Source organism: Anopheles stephensi, chromosome 3, assembly GCF_013141755.1.
Source record: "Anopheles stephensi strain Indian chromosome 3, UCI_ANSTEP_V1.0, whole genome shotgun sequence".
NCBI classification, from domain to species: Eukaryota; Metazoa; Arthropoda; class Insecta; order Diptera; family Culicidae; genus Anopheles; species Anopheles stephensi.
The window spans coordinates 589,389-606,647 of NC_050203.1; the positions used below are offsets into that span (position 1 = coordinate 589,389).

The 17,259-nt window shown below is 46.0% G+C and overlaps 6 protein-coding genes across 25 annotated transcripts in view; 2 read left to right on the forward strand and 4 right to left on the reverse strand.

Annotated features, from left to right (window-relative positions):
* LOC118508921 (syntaxin-1A-like) overlaps positions 1 to 6,020 on the reverse strand; it is a 29,812-nt gene extending 23,792 nt beyond the window's left edge. For 6 of the 20 annotated variants that reach the window (XR_004905827.1, XM_036048784.1, XM_036048796.1 and 3 more), the window contains exons 1-2: positions 5,841 to 5,993; positions 3,623 to 4,261 (exon numbers count right to left, since the gene is read on the reverse strand). Coding sequence is in view for 18 of the 20 variants with exons in the window: in XM_036048784.1 (XP_035904677.1) it covers positions 3,623 to 3,655 (33 nt within the window). In the remaining 2 variants the exon portion in view is untranslated. Of the gene's footprint in view, positions 1 to 3,622; positions 4,265 to 5,015; positions 5,162 to 5,840 lie in introns of those variants that run through there. The other 14 variants (XR_004905828.1, XM_036048785.1, XM_036048795.1 and 11 more) reach the window with 9 other exon arrangements.
* A 317-nt stretch (positions 6,021 to 6,337) lies between these two features.
* LOC118508923 (GTP-binding nuclear protein Ran) lies at positions 6,338 to 9,496 on the reverse strand. The gene is made up of 3 exons (XM_036048806.1): positions 9,344 to 9,496; positions 7,551 to 8,120; positions 6,338 to 7,473 (listed from the first exon to the last, which is right to left on the reverse strand). Exons 2-3 carry the CDS (start codon positions 7,977 to 7,979, stop codon positions 7,258 to 7,260), a joined length of 645 nt encoding a protein of 214 aa, XP_035904699.1. The 5' UTR covers positions 7,980 to 8,120; positions 9,344 to 9,496; the 3' UTR covers positions 6,338 to 7,257.
* Positions 9,497 to 9,858: 362 nt separating this feature from the next.
* Positions 9,859 to 11,202, forward strand: LOC118508922 (N-acetylneuraminate lyase A-like). The gene is made up of 3 exons (XM_036048805.1): positions 9,859 to 10,092; positions 10,154 to 10,542; positions 10,601 to 11,202. The coding sequence occupies exons 1-3, from the start codon at positions 10,031 to 10,033 to the stop codon at positions 10,996 to 10,998; spliced, it is 849 nt and encodes a 282-aa protein (XP_035904698.1). The 5' UTR covers positions 9,859 to 10,030; the 3' UTR covers positions 10,999 to 11,202.
* LOC118508920 (protein CLP1 homolog) lies at positions 10,951 to 12,558 on the reverse strand. The gene is made up of 2 exons (XM_036048783.1): positions 12,299 to 12,558; positions 10,951 to 12,212 (listed from the first exon to the last, which is right to left on the reverse strand). Exons 1-2 carry the CDS (start codon positions 12,398 to 12,400, stop codon positions 11,043 to 11,045), a joined length of 1,272 nt encoding a protein of 423 aa, XP_035904676.1. The 5' UTR covers positions 12,401 to 12,558; the 3' UTR covers positions 10,951 to 11,042.
* On the forward strand, positions 12,445 to 14,928 carry LOC118508919 (ankyrin repeat domain-containing protein 54-like). The gene is made up of 3 exons (XM_036048782.1): positions 12,445 to 12,568; positions 12,957 to 13,370; positions 13,832 to 14,928. The coding sequence occupies exons 2-3, from the start codon at positions 13,034 to 13,036 to the stop codon at positions 14,776 to 14,778; spliced, it is 1,284 nt and encodes a 427-aa protein (XP_035904675.1). The 5' UTR covers positions 12,445 to 12,568; positions 12,957 to 13,033; the 3' UTR covers positions 14,779 to 14,928.
* Positions 14,807 to 16,631, reverse strand: LOC118508918 (spliceosome-associated protein CWC27 homolog). The gene is made up of 2 exons (XM_036048780.1): positions 16,474 to 16,631; positions 14,807 to 16,406 (listed from the first exon to the last, which is right to left on the reverse strand). The coding sequence occupies exons 1-2, from the start codon at positions 16,513 to 16,515 to the stop codon at positions 14,943 to 14,945; spliced, it is 1,506 nt and encodes a 501-aa protein (XP_035904673.1). The 5' UTR covers positions 16,516 to 16,631; the 3' UTR covers positions 14,807 to 14,942.
* Between the last annotated feature and the right edge of the window lie 628 nt (positions 16,632 to 17,259).

Genomic DNA, 17,259 nt, shown 5'->3' on the forward strand with positions numbered 1-17,259 from the left:
TCAGCTGGTCGAGGCGACAGCAGCACCGGTCTTCAGACTGCAGAGGAACAGGGTACAAATCCCATCCAGACCACAGACCGCCTTTTACCGTACGAAGGACTGACTATACAGCCCAGTTACGGGTAAAAGCAAGTCACAGAAAGCTTTGTCACAGAATGATTTAAGGCGTTAGTCTTAAATTTTTAAATCAGTACAACACTCATTCCATCCGAAGTACGTTCGCCTACAACGACCAACATATACATTTAAACAACGATATAAGGCACAACAATTTACACCAAACATTTGATACACATAAAATAACACAGATACACAACAAGAAAACACACATAAATCCACATAATCAGCACATTTATACAGTACGCTAACTACTATTCAACCGAGGATTGGAAGAGACAACAGAATGGCCAACAAAGCAGGATATGGCTGAATGGTTCATAATTTCTTAGATAATTGTATCTCACCCAAAGTTAACTAGCTATACACGAAACACATAATGCTTTAAGCGATTCGTGAATCAGCTTTATGCAACCCGTTTGCCCTTCAGCCAAAGCTGCAGTCGCTAATTTACTAGCTTTTCAAATTAAATCTTACATCAATTTGCCCTTAAAAATGCTGCATATGCCTAAAGCAAATATCTCTTTATGCAACCAAACTCGTCAACTCGTTGCTTGAGCAAGTGATGTTTGTACCACAACCGCGACAACTCTGATCGAAGTTGCAAACTTGACCAATGTCGCCCTCACATTTTCTTCTTCATTGCATTAGTGTTTTAAGCAGCGCCAAATTTGGGAAACGTCTGGCCAAACAAAAAAGTGATTAGCAGTGGAATATGCATGTTTCTGGTTGGCGAACATCTCGTGTCGTCTGGCGAACGCTCGCAGACTTCAGAGCTAATGCCTCAACTTCTCACATCCTTACGGGTCGAGGAAAAAGAACGAAAAGCACATAGGGTTGTGTCAATTGATTCCTTCAGTAATTCGAACACATTGGCAAAAGTGTAAGGAGAACGGGAACGAACGCTTTTTCTGCAGTATTTTCCGCCTCGCACTACGCACACACACACGGGAAAAGCAATGCCTAAATGGATCCTGCTGTCTCAGTTCCTCTCTGGTGGGAAATATCCTTATCATGAGAGACTGGGCAGCAAAGCAAAGGTGCCAGCGTGGTTTAATGTTGCGTTCATTTTGTGAATTTTCGCCGATGATGCTGCGGCAGTATACGCGTGACGGGAACACGAACATCTCCTTCTCCACTTTCTGCGACTTTGGTCCTACTCTTCGTCTCTAACTTCCTGCTCCTTCTGTCTCTTTACTTTGAGATGTGCTTTTCTTCGTCTTCATACCTTCCCCTTCAATACAACACAGCAACACTGTGCGCAGTCGCAAGCACAACACAACACGAAGAGACGACAGTGGTGTGCTTTTTAACGAACGGATGTACTTCTTCTCATAACAGAATTTATTCTTTTGCTTGCAACAATTAAAATTCCATTCTTTTGTGCCCAATTTTTCGATCTACTCATTTTCCTTGCTTTCCTCCTTTTCCCCTAAGCCTTTTCTTTTACAAGTTATCTCGTTTTAACTTTAGTTATTGTTATCCCTTTTAAAAGAAGCCAATTAAAATGAAATTTACTTTTGCAGATGGGAACTACTTATGATTCTACTTATGATTTACTTAAACAGGATAAATGATCAACACATACTTTCAAACAGTCCTTTCCATAAAGAACAGGAAAACCATTTTCAAACAATTGTCCATTCATTTCCTGTACAGACGGTATATTAAGAAGATATACTTCAACAGGTCCTTCATGGCACAACTTTCCAATGGATAAATGCACAACACATCTTATCTTATCATATTGAAGTTAAAAAAGATTTTTTTAACTGTAATATAAAAGACTTCATGTCAGCCGTCATTTAAGTCCATAGTTAAATTTGGAGGACAAACGTAACCATTAAAACGAATCCTTTTTTCAAGAAATTCAGAAAAAAAACCATCCCATTGATAAGTGGGAGAGAATAATTGATCGTTCGTTCCACGGCGCGGTTGTGAGAATACAAACACGGCATGATTCACCTTTTTCATTCATGAACTACTCTAGGTACAGTGTAACAGCCACCACGACCAGAAGCTGAAAGGGAGAGGGGACGTGTAAGAGAGCGAGAGAAATAGAGAGCGAGATGAAGGGTATCCTAGTATCCGGAACGACATTCTAGACGTTTTACATCACCGGCTGAAAACAAAAAATAAATACTTTCGTCGCATGCTACCATCAAACAGCATGCATCTTCAACCGCCGGATAACTGTTGCGGAACTCTCCAAGACCATTTTATTAGTTGTTGATCGATCTAAGCCGACCTAATCGGACTATTTTTGCCATTCACAAACGAATTGACTATTGTTTGAAAAATTAATACACCAAAGGGAACAAAAGTCGTATCGGTATTACCCCGATTCAACCACATGGCCAATTCGCGGAAAAGCGTCCACTCACATGAACGCTCTCTTACTGAGCTGCCAGCCAACATTAAAATAAGTATCCAGATAAAAATGAAAGAAATCCCATTTGCTCGCTCCCATGTCCTCTCGCGTTCCCAAGAGCTAATGGTTTGCACGCGTCCCACGTGCGTCTTGCGGCTTCCTGCTGACGTCCTGAGCCCAACAAGAGGCTCCTTCAAGAAGAGCAAATCCATTGAAAAGGGGATTCTCGATGAACTCTCGCATTTGCAAGAGCAACCAACCATTCCCGTGCGCTACGCTACTAAACGCGTTCATCGAGATGCACATTACCAGGAATGGATATATGAGACGTTAGTTCCCCTGGGTTATGAGGCTTGGTTTGTGCAAAAACTACTGTGTGCGTGTGTGTTTTTGTGCTACTATTTTTCGCAACCATTTTCCACTTCCTGCCAGTGTTGGAAAACTCTGAGCGAGAGATGGAGAGATAGCGAGAGAGAGAGAGCAAGCCTCCAGGCCAGCCTGCCAACGCACACACACACACGCTCATGCCACGATCGGCCTTTTGCGTGAGCGAAGCACACAAAAACCCAACGCAACAGCATGGCACAGCAGTAGCAGCAGAATAGCGCATTCTCACGCCGCCAAGTGGTAGATATGTTTTCGGGGAAAAAAGGAAGAGTTTCTTCACCGAATCCTGTGTGTCACACGAGTCCCATTCCTTACCCCCCTCCCAGTAGTAGTATTCGGGTGGGGTCGATTTTCGATCCGATCCCTAGGAACAAAATTCTTAGCACGATGATGAACACACCGCGACGAATGAACACTTCCTTCTATCAGATTGACATTTAACTCCGAGCACCTATGGAATTTTTTGTTGGTTGGCTAGAACAAACCGTGCTAGGGTTAAAATTAAATACAAATAAAAGACTAGGTTTTACTCATACTACTAATGTGGACATGGGAAAAAATCATAATATGAGCTCGTGAAAACTTATCACGAAAATTCTATTCTTTAAATGCACTGAATGGTCTTTTTTTTGGTTTCGAACGAGTGTGGGTATGGTGTAACTTAAGCATTGCTAAAAGTGGTAAATTAAAGGTCTAAAGTAACTAATATGCGCTAAATATGCGGATAAAAACTGAAGGAAGACTTACCGCTTGCAAGGCTGCTAATCTGTCCTTCGTCATTTTGACCGCTTCTTATCGCCGGTGGCTCCCTCTACGCACTTCCTGTAAGGGTATGCTGTACACCGTGTACGTGTACGGGGCGTAAATATGTTGGTGTATGGATCTATGTGTATGAATGTGTGTGTCGGTATGTCCGTCTGCTTGTCCTCTACTCTCTGTTTCAAAATGCTCCTTCGCGGATGTTTGCGATGATTTTTTTTTCCTTTTTTTTTCGTTGAAAACCAATAAACTTATACCGCGACGATGCCGAAGAAAATGTGTCGTGGGTTTCCTCTCCAACACACTTCACCGCTACTTCCGCTACTCCACCACCACAGACAGAGATGCCGCCACCGGACAAGAGTCACCCTTTTACCCGACTACTTCGATCGATCGACGGTCGCGCTCTATTTTCCCGTTTGGTTGATGAGGCGGTAGCAAAACGGTTCGGCCGAACGGGCTATGGCGAAGGATATTAGAGGAGAAGGTGCAACCGCTTGGGATCCTCGGCAGATTAATATTTGCTCGTCGTCTCTATAGCCCCGGTCACGCTAACTGTTAGCACCGCCTTCAAACCTTCAACACTCTTTCGTACCACTTTTCACCACTGCACCTACAACAACACGGCTGCTGAGAAGATAGATAGATAAGAATCAGGCTACTATGTGAGTAGAGAGCGGGTAACTACTACTATCATTCGATTCGACCACTGCACATGATGGTTGGCGGCACACCCTACAGCACTGCTCTTAGTAGGCTTTTGCTGCTGTTGCATTGTTATGTTCGGTGACCAGTTTTCCAGCGGCACGAAACAGCACCCACCATATCTCTCTGCGTCAATGGCGCACACAGACTCGCCGCACACACATACACACAGACACTCACTGTGCACGAAACGAAAGGGCAGCTTCACCCTCGCGACTGACCCACAAAAAGGAAGGAAGAAGAAACTTCAGCGGGCAGCACTGCCTGTGCGAAGGTGTTGCCATGAAGTGACCCCGACGTCTAGAAGGGGTGTGCCCTTTCCATCGTGCTCGATTGCTTCTTTTTCTGGGCGGAAAATGACTGGAACACTAGTGTTTTCCGCGAAACAATACGCCACACTAAAAGGCTGCACTATTACAACATAATTGTGATAATTTCAGGCCCGTCCCGGCGCAGAAAAGAAGACGGGCGGTACGCAGGTCGAATCGAAGAAAGGGTCTCTGATTTTAGTAGCTTCCGGACTGCTGGCTGATCACTCCCAGCAGCAGTGCGTCATCGCCGTGACTCGCTTTGGATTTCCTCAGGTTTGAATTTTCGCTACTAAAAACACATTAGATTTGCTCCGATTTCGCACCGATGCTGATGATGGTGCTGCTAGCTATCTATATCATCTTACGGCTGCACTACAGTATCTAACAATCGCCCGCGACACACAGGGGCTTCGGTGGAAAAACGAACTTCTTTTGTTGAAAATCGATATCTTCACGCGACGACGACACCACGCGTACTCGTCGAACGAACTGCTCGAATGTCGTAATGCAGCATTATCAAGTGTTTTTCTCTGCCCCAAGTGAGTCTGCGTGTGCGACATTGCAGGGTTGGCCTCCCTGTACCGATTTCCATGCTTGGGAAAGTGCTTCCACATGACCGCGAATCGATGGCGGATTGCTTAAAATTTCGCCAAGTGTGATTCTATATAGATTCTATATGAAACAATAAGAACCAATCTTTCTAAATGCAAACTGAATTATTCACATTTATCAGTTATACGACGTTCACTAAACTTAACAATCAAAACAATAACAATTTCCATATCAAAAACATAAAAATAACACTATGTCGATACGTGAGTAACCCTGCATCCTGCGTAAAGTGAGTCGAGCAATTCTCACTTTTTCTCAGCGCTCGCTCTGCCTGCCGCACTCTCTCTCTCTCTCTCTCTCACGCTCTCACATTCACGTTAATTCACGCCACCAACCAACACAGACAATTGTCCCGCACGTATATGGAGGAAAAATTTAGCAACAAATCGCGAGCAATTATCGATTTTTTCCTAAAACTACTCTACGACACACACGCACACACTGGCAACCACGTTGCGTACGGCTTTCGACTAGGAAGAAGCGCTGGAGCGAAGCCTATGCCAAGGAATTAGTCATCGGACAACGCAGAGTCGCTTTTCATGAAACTTGCACACTATCTTCCACACGATTTCACTCACATACACGATTATAACGTTCACCAACTATTCACATTTCACACGGAAGCGCGGATTATTCACCTAACAAACCTTTAAACGCGGAAACATTAACTTTTCATGCTACCATTTCCACTGTACCACTTTTTAAGGCCTTGGCCGAGCGCATACCTACACACAAGCAAAGCAACATTTTGACAGCTAGCCTAACGTCTGATGCTAACGTCTGAGTTGTCATGCGTCTGCGCAGGATCAATTTTGAAACTTTCGCGACGGTTAAACATTTTCGATACCATTCACGGGTTACCGAAATCCTGCCTTTTGTCAGGTGTGATTTAATTTTGATAAAATGTAACTTATTAGTAGTATTTACAGACTCGTATGAGGTAGGAAGAGGCGACATGAAGAGATCATTTGATGAATGTACATAGATATTACGCAAAAAAAAACTTCATCAGGCAAGCCGACGTACATAGCAAAAGGCCATTTCAGTTTTTCGGTAATTTTTAACGCAGTTAATCTTCGCTTCCTGTAAGGATCTTTATTAACACACAATTATCCATTTCTCACGCAGTCCCTGCAGCCTTCTCGTACTAGGACATGCATCTCTCAAACTCATCATCATTCGAATGCTCAAACCATTGCTTAATTATTACAGTGCGAGAGTACCTCCTCTTCTAGCCTGCGTAATTCAATTACGTACCGTTCTCACAAACATCCAGGGGGGACAGTCACAACACCGCCAAGCAAGCCAGACAGTGCTAAAGCAATACGTTTGGGAAACTGAAGCATAATTTCTCAAAAAAAGCAACAGGATAATTATCCCACCATGGTATTGTTACGAGTTTGGAATCTTGCATGAGCTTCTGTATTTTTCAATCTCTCCGATATACCTCCTACTCCTTCCATCGATACAGTAACATTAAAATTAAAGGGAACTCAAACATTCCTGCTGTCTTGTACGCCTATATGCAAAAACGGTGCCAAATTTACCGTTCTCAGCAGCCCCTAGGTTGAACCGATGTATGATGAACGCGCAATATTTCAATTCTGTTCTTTAAATCCCCCCTAGCTAAACGCGACGCCCTTTCGAACCAAAGCAAAAACACAAAAATGATGCCAATTCCGGTGATCAGCTTTACGCATAATATCCTGCCGTTTTCTACAATTCTGTACTCCAAAAGGTGATTGAATGATCTGCCTATGTTCCTTCAAACGTGCTCGACTGTCTAGCCCTACTGTTCTGCACCACTCCACCACATCTTGGGATTAAATGTAACGCAACCTCCGCCTTCCCTCCAGTAAGTTTGCTTTGCTAGCTAGCTGGGTTTGAACACCGCCATAGACCTAACTGTTTCCTTTATAATGCAAATTACAAAAACACGCTCGGTCACGTGACTCTCTCTGTGCCCGTGCTGCTTCGCGCTAGAAGAAGGAAGGTTTACAAATCTTCGTCCTCGTCGGGCAGAGCCGTTGCCTGTGCTTCCTCCAAATCCTTCTCGATCTGCACCTGCCAATCCTTGTCCATCTTCACTTCCGGTGGAAGCAGGGCAGGCATTGCAACGAACTCCAGGTTCGGGTCGCCGACCAGCTTGCGAGCCAGCCACAGGAAAGGTTTCTCGAAGTTGTAGTTGGACTTTGCGGAAATGTCGTAGTACTGAAAGAAAAAGCAAACGTTAGCCTGGGGCCGGCGGAGGTTTGCGCGAACAACGCGCGTTCAGTCCCAATACCAACCTGTAGGTTCTTCTTCCGGTGAAACACGATCGACTTGGCCTTCACTTTACGATCCTTGATGTCTACTTTGTTGCCGCACAGCACGATCGGGATGTTTTCGCAAACGCGCACCAGATCGCGATGCCAGTTGGGAACGTTTTTGTAGGTTACTCGTGACGTGACGTCGAACATAATGATGGCACACTGTCCCTGGATGTAGTAGCCGTCGCGAAGCCCGCCAAATTTTTCCTGCCCGGCCGTGTCCCATACATTGAAACGGATAGCTCCACGGTTCGTGTGGAATACCAGTGGATGCACCTCTACGCCGAGGGTGGCGACGTATTTCTTCTCAAACTCACCCGTCATGTGGCGTTTGACGAAGGTCGTTTTGCCGGTACCGCCGTCGCCAACCAGCACGCATTTGAAAGTGGGCATATCTCCTTCCGCCATTGTTGTTGACAATTGTTTTCACTCGTTAGCAAAGGAAGCCGAATATTACAGATGAATGTGTTCCGTTGATCGTTCGCGCTTTTGTTGCTATTCCGCTGGGATCCTGAGTTCTTCAAGGCGTTCTTCTGATGAAACTTTGCACTGCGCATTGTTACAACCATGAAAGAAAGGTACATGAGGAAATGAATTAGGGCAAATAGTAAGATTAAAAAATTGACAGCCAAATTTCGTAATCCAAAACCATGGATGAAAATGTGTGCTTCTTGTGTGAATTCAGCTATGGATTTTCGTATTTATAAACACTACACCAACAATGCGACAACGGAAGGCACGCAGCAACTCGAGAAGCTTCTTCGAACTGACAGACGACCGGGTGTAGGAAAGGGATCCGGCGCTTCACAATGCGAGTGACGTCATGATGGAGGAAAAGTTATTAGAAAGAGTTACAATTTTAATCCAACGCCAAAAAAGGATTCGAGCTGGATGAGCAAGCCAGCTGGATGTTTTCCTCCTCAACTGAGGTACAAAAAAAAAAATCGCCCTATGTCATAGTGACACCAGTCGGTAGCGTTAATCAAAAGTGCAGCTAATGACGCGCTGTTTAGAAAAAGCAATTATTACAAACTTGTTTACACATTTCGTAGAATTACTGCAACTATATGCCTAAACGATCCGCGCGTAAGCGCATCTTTTAACGCATTGGCCAGATTAAAACTCCTATTAAGATACGAACAAAGTCTCGCGCAGACACCGCATAAGAGTAGGCTATGACGAAGATCAACCTTGTAAAAAAGTACGTTTCGAATAACTGGCGTAAGATTTGCAGACGACGCACAAATTCAACACGAAAGAACACCCTCAAAGTCTCACAATGGCAATGAGACGTAAGCAATGGTTGTCAAACGGCACGCTTCTGTTTCTGCGCCAATATTCCCGGTATGTTGCTCTAGGGTGCGTATGAATGGCAGATGTTCTGAGAAGCGCAGCTTCTTGCCTTGCCAAGCAACACTGCCTCTCCTGCCTTTTATGCGAACCGAAACCGCTATCACGTAGCGCAAGTAAAGGCTCAGCTACAGTAGCTAGGTACATAATTTCTTAATCCTTTGTCCGATCCTCTTTCAGGTCCATCCGGTCGTATCTGCATTGCCACCACACTTCCTGACGCCAAAGCCGGCGAAGCGACGACGAGAAGCAGAACCAAATTTTATGCAAGAAAAAAGTGCCCTGTCTCCGCGATGCACTTTCTTGCACAGCCACTCTGACTACATTCGCATGATTGGGACGCTAACTACATTCGAAAATGATCGCAATGCACGTACGCTGTACAATTTCACACCATTTACACACTTTTTCGCAGTACTTACAGAAAGAAAGCTTGACCACACGACGGAAAAAACGCTCTAGCTGACGAGAGGAGCCCAGGTTAGCAAACGAAACGATGTCAGGAGGCGCGAAATGTGCGGCTATGTTGACTGCTGTTTCGCTCTAGCCGCCGTGACAGGCGAGCGTGACAGAGAGCGAAACAGTCAGGGCGGAAATACAGCAAGAAAGTTTCTGCTTTCAAGATAATCGCCGCCACTGACAGCTGCGTACCGGTATTTGTGTTTGAAAAATAACCGAAATGTGTGGAAACTTACTTTTACATTTTAAGCGTTCTCCCCCGGTTTATATTATGCCCCTTTTTATCTTACTTGCTTCATAATCAAAATGAAGAATGCGTCGAATGTCCAAAATCTGTTGCCCATGCAACAATGGATGGTTTGAAAAACGACCGAAATCAATTTACGAATGCAACAACACCGTTTATTTATAACGTAAATTATCAAACAGCTGAAAATATTGCTAAATATGAACTACAATAAGACGCTTGTTTTGTTCAAGCTTGTTTACGATGGACCGCGGTCGTTATCATTGCACCGCCAGTCAAGCTTAATGCATGTAAATAGAATACCAGAGATAATCGTGATAGGAGTCTGCGTCGTTGTCGGTACATATTAGCTGCCTTATTTCCAGCTGCACTCACTGCTCGTTTGAAGCCGCAAAACATAACGATGAAAACGTTTAACTTTACGGGACTAATGGCACCGGTGTTCACCCCGTACACGAACGGGAAGTTAGTTATACAGTGTGCTCTATTTTGTTGATTTCTGTAACTAATGGGCTGATCGTTTCAGTGAAACATTAAATCTACAAGCCATCGAGCCGTATGTGGAACTGCTGAAAGCGAACCGTGTGAAAGGTGTGCTCGTAAATGGAACCAGCGGCGAAGGAATGCTTTTGACCGTCGCAGAACGTATGCTGGTGACGGAGGCTTGGCAAAGCGCCTGCAAAAAGTATGGTATTACCGTCATGGTTCAGATTGGAGGAGCACCGTACCCGGATGTCGTGCAACTGGCGCGGCATGCCTTGCAGATCGACGTGGACGCGGTACTGTGCCTTCCGGAGCTTTATTTTAAACCAAAAACAGCCGAAACGCTGGTGTCCTATCTGAAGAGTGTAGCGAAGCACTGCCCCACAATACCGTTCTTCTACTATCACATCCCGATGTTTACCGACGTGAATGGTAAGATAAAGCCAGCTCAGAAAAGCGCACACAGGAATTTACTTTTCTTTCTTAACAGTTCACATGCCAACGTTCCTGAACAGGGCAGAGCAAGAGATAGGCAACTTCCGAGGGATCAAATATACGAGCGGAGATCTTGAGCAAGGTAGCGCATGTTTGAAGGACGGACGTACCATATTCCTCGGTGCCGATACTATTCTGTGTGGCGCAGTAGCGGCCGGCTTCGACAGTTTCATTATGACGACACTGAACATCTGTCCAGAAACGGCGTTCGAAATCATTACCGACGTGAATCGGGGAGCTGTGCAGGACGCTAGAGAGAAGCAGCGTAAGTTAAATGCACACATTGCCACAATACTACAGCATGGCGATTGGGTATCGGCCATGAAGAAAGCATTCATAGAGAGGTTTCCTTCAATCGAGGTCGGCCATACCCGGCCGCCACTCAACGCTTGAAGATGTGCTTTATTGGGGAACGAACGCCTTCTTTGTCGCCTTCCTTAATGACTGTCCATGAACTGAAGATCGGAAACGAGCAGTATTGTTTGGGGCAGCGGCCGCGGTTGGGGAGATAGCACCGTCAGCACTTGCTTGTCCATGTTGACATTGGTGACGCAAATAAAGCCTGCCACGTTGGTTTGGATCACATTCTCGTCGGTACTTTCGGCAAAGCTAACTGCCAGTATGTGGTGTAACAGCTGGGGACCGGGCTGGACGGCGACTAGCTTCGTGTAGTTATCTTCCGCTTTCATTCCCAGCGGTAAGCAGGAAGCCGGCAACGGCGGAGAGCCTACTTTGAATATTTTTATGTCCGAAAACTTTACATCAAAACTGTGGGGAAAAAGTGGCATTTTGGAGCCGTAAAAATATTCCCTTATCCGCAGATCTCTTGCTTCGGTGCGCTGGGACTTGGTACGTTCCACTACACCGCCGCTCTTCGGCAGAAAGACCACCTGCACGGTGCTCTTCACATCCCGCAGCAGCTCGTTGTACAGACGTTCCTGATCGAGCACGAAGATGGCGTTCACTTCGAACGCTTCAACGGTGTGCAGTATGTGCGAGTAGCCGGATCCCTTCACCCAGCCACAGGTGTTGATGATCATGCCGGACGATTTCGCCTTTTTGTTTGCCTGCAAGCGTTCCAGTGTTGTTTCGGCCAGTTTCGAAATCAGCACATCGTAGAACGTACTGTTCGAGGACGGTGAGCTGTGCCCGTAATGGTACACAAGCGGCGCCTGTTGGGAGAAACCTTCCGCTACCGGTGCCGGTCGCTCTACCAGCAAAGCTCCAATGGTGCCGGGTATAGCGATCCCACCCTGGCCCACATCTAAGTCAACGTAAATGGGACGCCTGCCCAGCCGAACCGCGTAGTTCAAGAATATGCGGCACAGTGTGGTCTTTCCTACATCCATCGGACCAACCACCATCGCGATCGGACCCTGCGCATCCTCCTGCTCGGCCTTGCTGCGCAAGTGTTCCAGCGCCGAATTGGCGTTCAAGTACATGACCATGGGCGTTTCTTTGGCAACGTACGCCACATCGGGCTTACCGCGCAGCTCGATCGTACAGCCATGGTAGGTGAAGATGGCCACCTTAGCGCCAGTGAAGAAATCGTACGGCTTCTTCACGACCAGCTCCGTACCGAACAGTTCCGCCAGTCCATTGAGAAGCTGAAATGGCGCAGAAATGGCAAAATGACCGTGAACGCGACCGCGACCGTGATGCATCCATGTGTTTATACAGAGCGTTGACTTACCACAACCGACACTTTCTCGTTCTTATTTTCTATCTCAAACCGCAGCTCAGAATCGGCCTCAAGCTTGTAGTCCGTTTTAGGAATGGCTTTGTCGTCGGACATTGTACGAGGAGTAAAACATTAGTGAGTAATGTTGGTTCAATGCTGTGTTCTTTTTGAATCTGAATTCATGTAAACAAGAGTGCGTTGTTCCTGTTTGTTTACCACATCTGTTTGACAGAATCGTGTGTCAGTCCAATGTCAAATGCTCCTGGCAAGAGCACCGAAAACCAAGGTATGTAGATATAGAAGGTAGAGTTGTTTAGAGCAAATTGACATTTCTCGACCTGACATAACAGTTCCGAGGTGATCAAGGGGGAGGGTATTGAGAAGAGTGATGGCAGCGTCGGAGGAGGCGCCGCTGGTGGTATCGCTTGCGATTTTTTGACGAAAAATGCAACCAAATATCGTCAATCTTCTGTGGGACAACACTTAATATGCGAAGATGACCCATAAATTAGCGAAATTGCTCAAGGGTCTGAGAATCGAGGCTGTTTGTTCATGTTTGTAGCCCATACCATATGTTTTTGTAAACAAACTCTGACATAACTCGACTAAAATGTCGCCCTGTCAAATCGATAAAAATTCACCTTCTAAATACATACACCTTGCCGAAAACATTGATTACGAAATCGTGCGTTGGGATGCGATGGTAACAGATCCCCAAACTTTGTTAGTGCTGTTTGTTGGTGCATAATGTTGGCAGCCACTGTCCGTCCCTTTGTGGTTCGGCCACTGCTGTTGCCCGCTCTGCGCTTGGTACGCTATCGCAGTCAGGATAGCCAAGGGTCCAACAGAGCACCGAAACCCTCGGTCAAACATCCGGACACGATATTCGACAAGATCATCAAGAAAGAAATCCCTGCCGACATAATTTACGAGGACGAGAAATGCGTTGCTTTCAACGATGTCTCGCCGCAAGCTCCAGTGCATTTCCTCGTAATACCAAAGCAAAAGATTGATAAATTGGAAAACAGCACATCCGGTCAGGTGGAGGTACTTTTGCTGCTGCCCAAACGGCGCTCTCCAAAAGGTAATTTATGGTTGTGCTTATTCGTTACAGATTCTCGGGCATCTGTTGCATGTGGCCGGTCAGTTGGGAAAGTCGAAGGCTCCCAAAGGATTCCGATTAGTTATAAACAATGGCGATGACGGGTGCCAAACGGTGTACCACATACATCTGCATGTGATCGGTGGCCGACAGCTCGGATGGCCACCAGGATAATAATCCCCTGCTGTCCAACGAATAAAGAAGGAACCCACAGCAGCTAGGATAATTTTGTCCTTTTTAAAAAAAGTTTAATCATTTGTTTACGCTGTTTATAATTGCCGGATGACATATTTGACAGCTGAAAAGGTAACGGAAAACGAGCTGTCAAGAAGAATGAAAAGCAAACCAAAACAAACACGCACATAATCAACAACAAATATCTTTCAAGGAGCTTTTTTCTCACTAATTTTCCGCGTTTTATCCCAACATGTGTGACAATACAGGCGACACTCCGAGTGCGTCTGCTGCTCCAGACATATCGGAACCATCTACATCCGGGAAAATACCAGGGGACAAAAGTTCGACACGGAGCAGCGAAACTGAACCCAAGGCAGACACAAATGTCCCCAAAACCATGTTCACCATCAGCCAGCCCGAGTTTAACGAGGGGACGATGGCAGGCGATTCACCTTGCTCCACACGTAATACGCTCAAGCTGCGTAAGGACCATCACAACCGTGTGCAGACTCGCGCCTCACCATACCTTAAGATACGGCCGTCGGCCCTGCTTACGTCTCGGTTTCTGGAAGCCGTCTCTCACAATAACACGGAAAAGGTGAGGGAAATGATACAGCAAGGTATGTCCCCAAATACGTACGAAAGCTATTTCAATCGGTCAGCGTTGCACATTGCATGTAGTAGAGGCTTCCGTGATATCGTGCGAATTTTGCTCGAGAATGGAGCAAACCCGAACATCAGGGATAAAAATATGAACACCCCGCTCCATTTGGCCTCCAGCACGGAAAGCGTCGAGATAGTGCAGCTGCTGCTCGACTACGGCACCAACGTACTGTTGCGCGATTCGAATGGTCTGCTAGCGCTGGACTTTTCTATCGGCAAGCTGCGTCTGTCGGAGCGTATCATATCGAAGATGCAAAAACTAACTCAGAGCGACATACACAAACATCGGGAAAAAACGGCCGAAGTTTGCGAACGAATCTTTGCCATGTTTAAGCAGCAGATCAGAAATATCGATCCAACGAATCTAGGGTGTGATGAGGCCAGGCTGGAACAGATGCTGAAAGATTTCTCCGAACAGCTTGATAAGGTACGACAGCGCAAAATAGATCTCGACTCGATCGTCGATCAAATCAGTAATCTCAAAGTGAAGAGTGAGATTGATAACGATGTCAGCTCGTTGCTATCAACGTTGCAACAGTTCACACTTTAAGCATGACCATTATTTCAGTGGCATCATATTCCGATCGTGGGCGAGTAACATTCCCCGTAGTTTGTATCTATGTATTCTATGTTCCTCCAACCTAATGTACATATATGGTATCGTTTACAATAAATACTGGTGGACGTATTTCGAAACACGCCAATTGGTCCATTTTATTTGCCCGGCTTTAGAGAACGTTCGATTTTCTCGCCCCGCTTGCGCTTGTTGAGCGGATTGCGCGGATCATAAACGTCGTACCAGTCGTCGTCCTTTGTGGCTGCATCTTTCGCTAGTATTGGATCCTTCTTCTCAAATTCCAGCCGGTGAGCAAGCCAATTGTCTCCTCGAATGTCTTCCTCTTCGTCTCCTTCAGTAGCTGTTGCAGATTGGACGTCATCCCGTTCATGGGCGGAATGAAGCTTGGATTTAAACTTTTGCAACAGTTCCATCGTAAAGTTCTCCCGGGAGCTACCCTTTTTGGGAAGCTGTTTAGTCTTCTGCGAGTATTCTTCCTGCACCCGTAATACTTCGTTCATCACTTCATTACGAGCCGTCTTTTTCGATGCCTTTTTCTGTTCACTTTCCTTCTGCTTGTCCTTGGACCGTTTGTCCGAGTGAAAGTCACGTTTTAGCTTGTTAATTTCTTGTCGAATCTTTTCCGCCTGTTCCCGCTTTTCCTTCTTCCTGTCACCGTCTAGCTCGTAATCGGAATCGGATTCAGATTCGTTTACATCCGCCGCTGGTTTTTCATTACGTTTGTCGTCAGCCTTACGCTTTAGTTTCTCTCGAACATTGTCCACTTCATCTTTTTGGGATGGTTTGGATTTTGAACGGCCATGGCTGAAGCTTTCTTTATCTTCCTCCGCCGAAGAATGGCCTCGACTGTCGGCAGAAAGCCGTCGCTTCTTGGGTTCCTCTGCAGAAGAAGTACTCGTTTGCTTGCTTAGCTTCGGGTCATTAAGCACATCGTGAGAGGACTTTCCGCGACCCGGGCCATTTTTCTGTACAAACACTTGAGTCTCTAGCTCTTCCTCTTCTGCCTCATCGCCGAACGAAAGCAGGCCAAAGTTTTTGACCCCTTTTTCTTTTTTCTTCTTTTTGGAATTCTCACCTTGCTCTTTCGATTTATCGTCTGCATCGGTCAAGCCTCGCGGAACAATATCATCGAACGGATTGTTAAGCACATCCGTTCGAATGATGCGATGAGTGAAGTGAGGCCGTTCGTTTTCATACACTTCACCTTCTTCCAGCTTCAGCATGTTGTATATCGTATCACCTGCGACCTTGCCGAAAAGCGTGTTCTGATTTTGTAGTTCCGGGGTCGGTCCCAGGGTGAAGAAGAACTGCGAGGCGTTATCATTTTTACCGGAGTTTGCCATACCAACCAGGCCCCGGCGAACGTAGCGCAAACGGGAGTGGAATTCATCCTTGAACGGATGTCCATACACCGATTCACCTCCCGTGCCATCGCCGTTCGGATCACCACCCTGCACGATGAAGCCTTTCACGACTCGATGGAATATTGTCCCATTGTAGTAGCCTTCCAGGCACAGCTGAATAAAGTTCCGGCAAGCCATCGGGCATTCCTTTGACCAGAGCTCAATGTCGATATCACCTACGGATGTTTTGAGGAGAACCTAGAACGGAGAAAACGATACAAATATAGCACAACTTCGTATGAAGAAGGATCAACGCGAACTTTACCTTTCCTGCCGTGGGCGGTTCTTGAATGTAAATATTGCTCATCTTTGTGGCAAAATGTCTTTTAGTCTATTAACTTAACTTTTCCTTTGCTCCGAAAACAGCGGACAGCGGATTGTTTACAAAAAGTGTTTGTTGTGTACGCTAATCGCACTGACATTTGTTTGACGTTCGACTTTGTTGGCCGGATGTTTGACAGCCGCCAGCAGCACGTTGAGCGTGCAAAACTCAGTCTGTCATTACCAGCGAGTGTCAAAAAACGTGTCTTTCCGTAACGGACAATTTTTGCGTAAAAAAGAGAGGATTTTGATTTGAAAAATGTCGGTTAGCGACAGAACCTTTAAGGTGGATTTCTCGCAAATCCCAAGAAAGCCCACACGCACGGAAATTTTTAGCTTCCTTACGGACAAGCTAAGCCTCAAACCGGAAAAGCTGGAAATGGTACAATTCCTGAACCTTTCCACATCTGTGGTGGTGGAGATGAAAGAGGAGGGCGATGCTCTCTTAATAGTGGAGGTGCATGATAGAAAGCACACCATCACGTGTAACGGTCGGGATCACGCGATCCCAATCACAATGGAGGACGACACCAAAGTCGTAACCATACAGGAGGTATCCGCCAAGGTGACTAACGCGGATATTATATCAGCTTTGGAGGCCTTCGGGGAGGTGAAGGGGGCAAAGGACCTCCTCTGGGAGGAGCCTACGCCTTTTCCAGGCGTAAGAAACGGCAACAGAGCGGTGAAAATGTTAATTAACAGGCCCATTCCATCATACATCACCATAAAG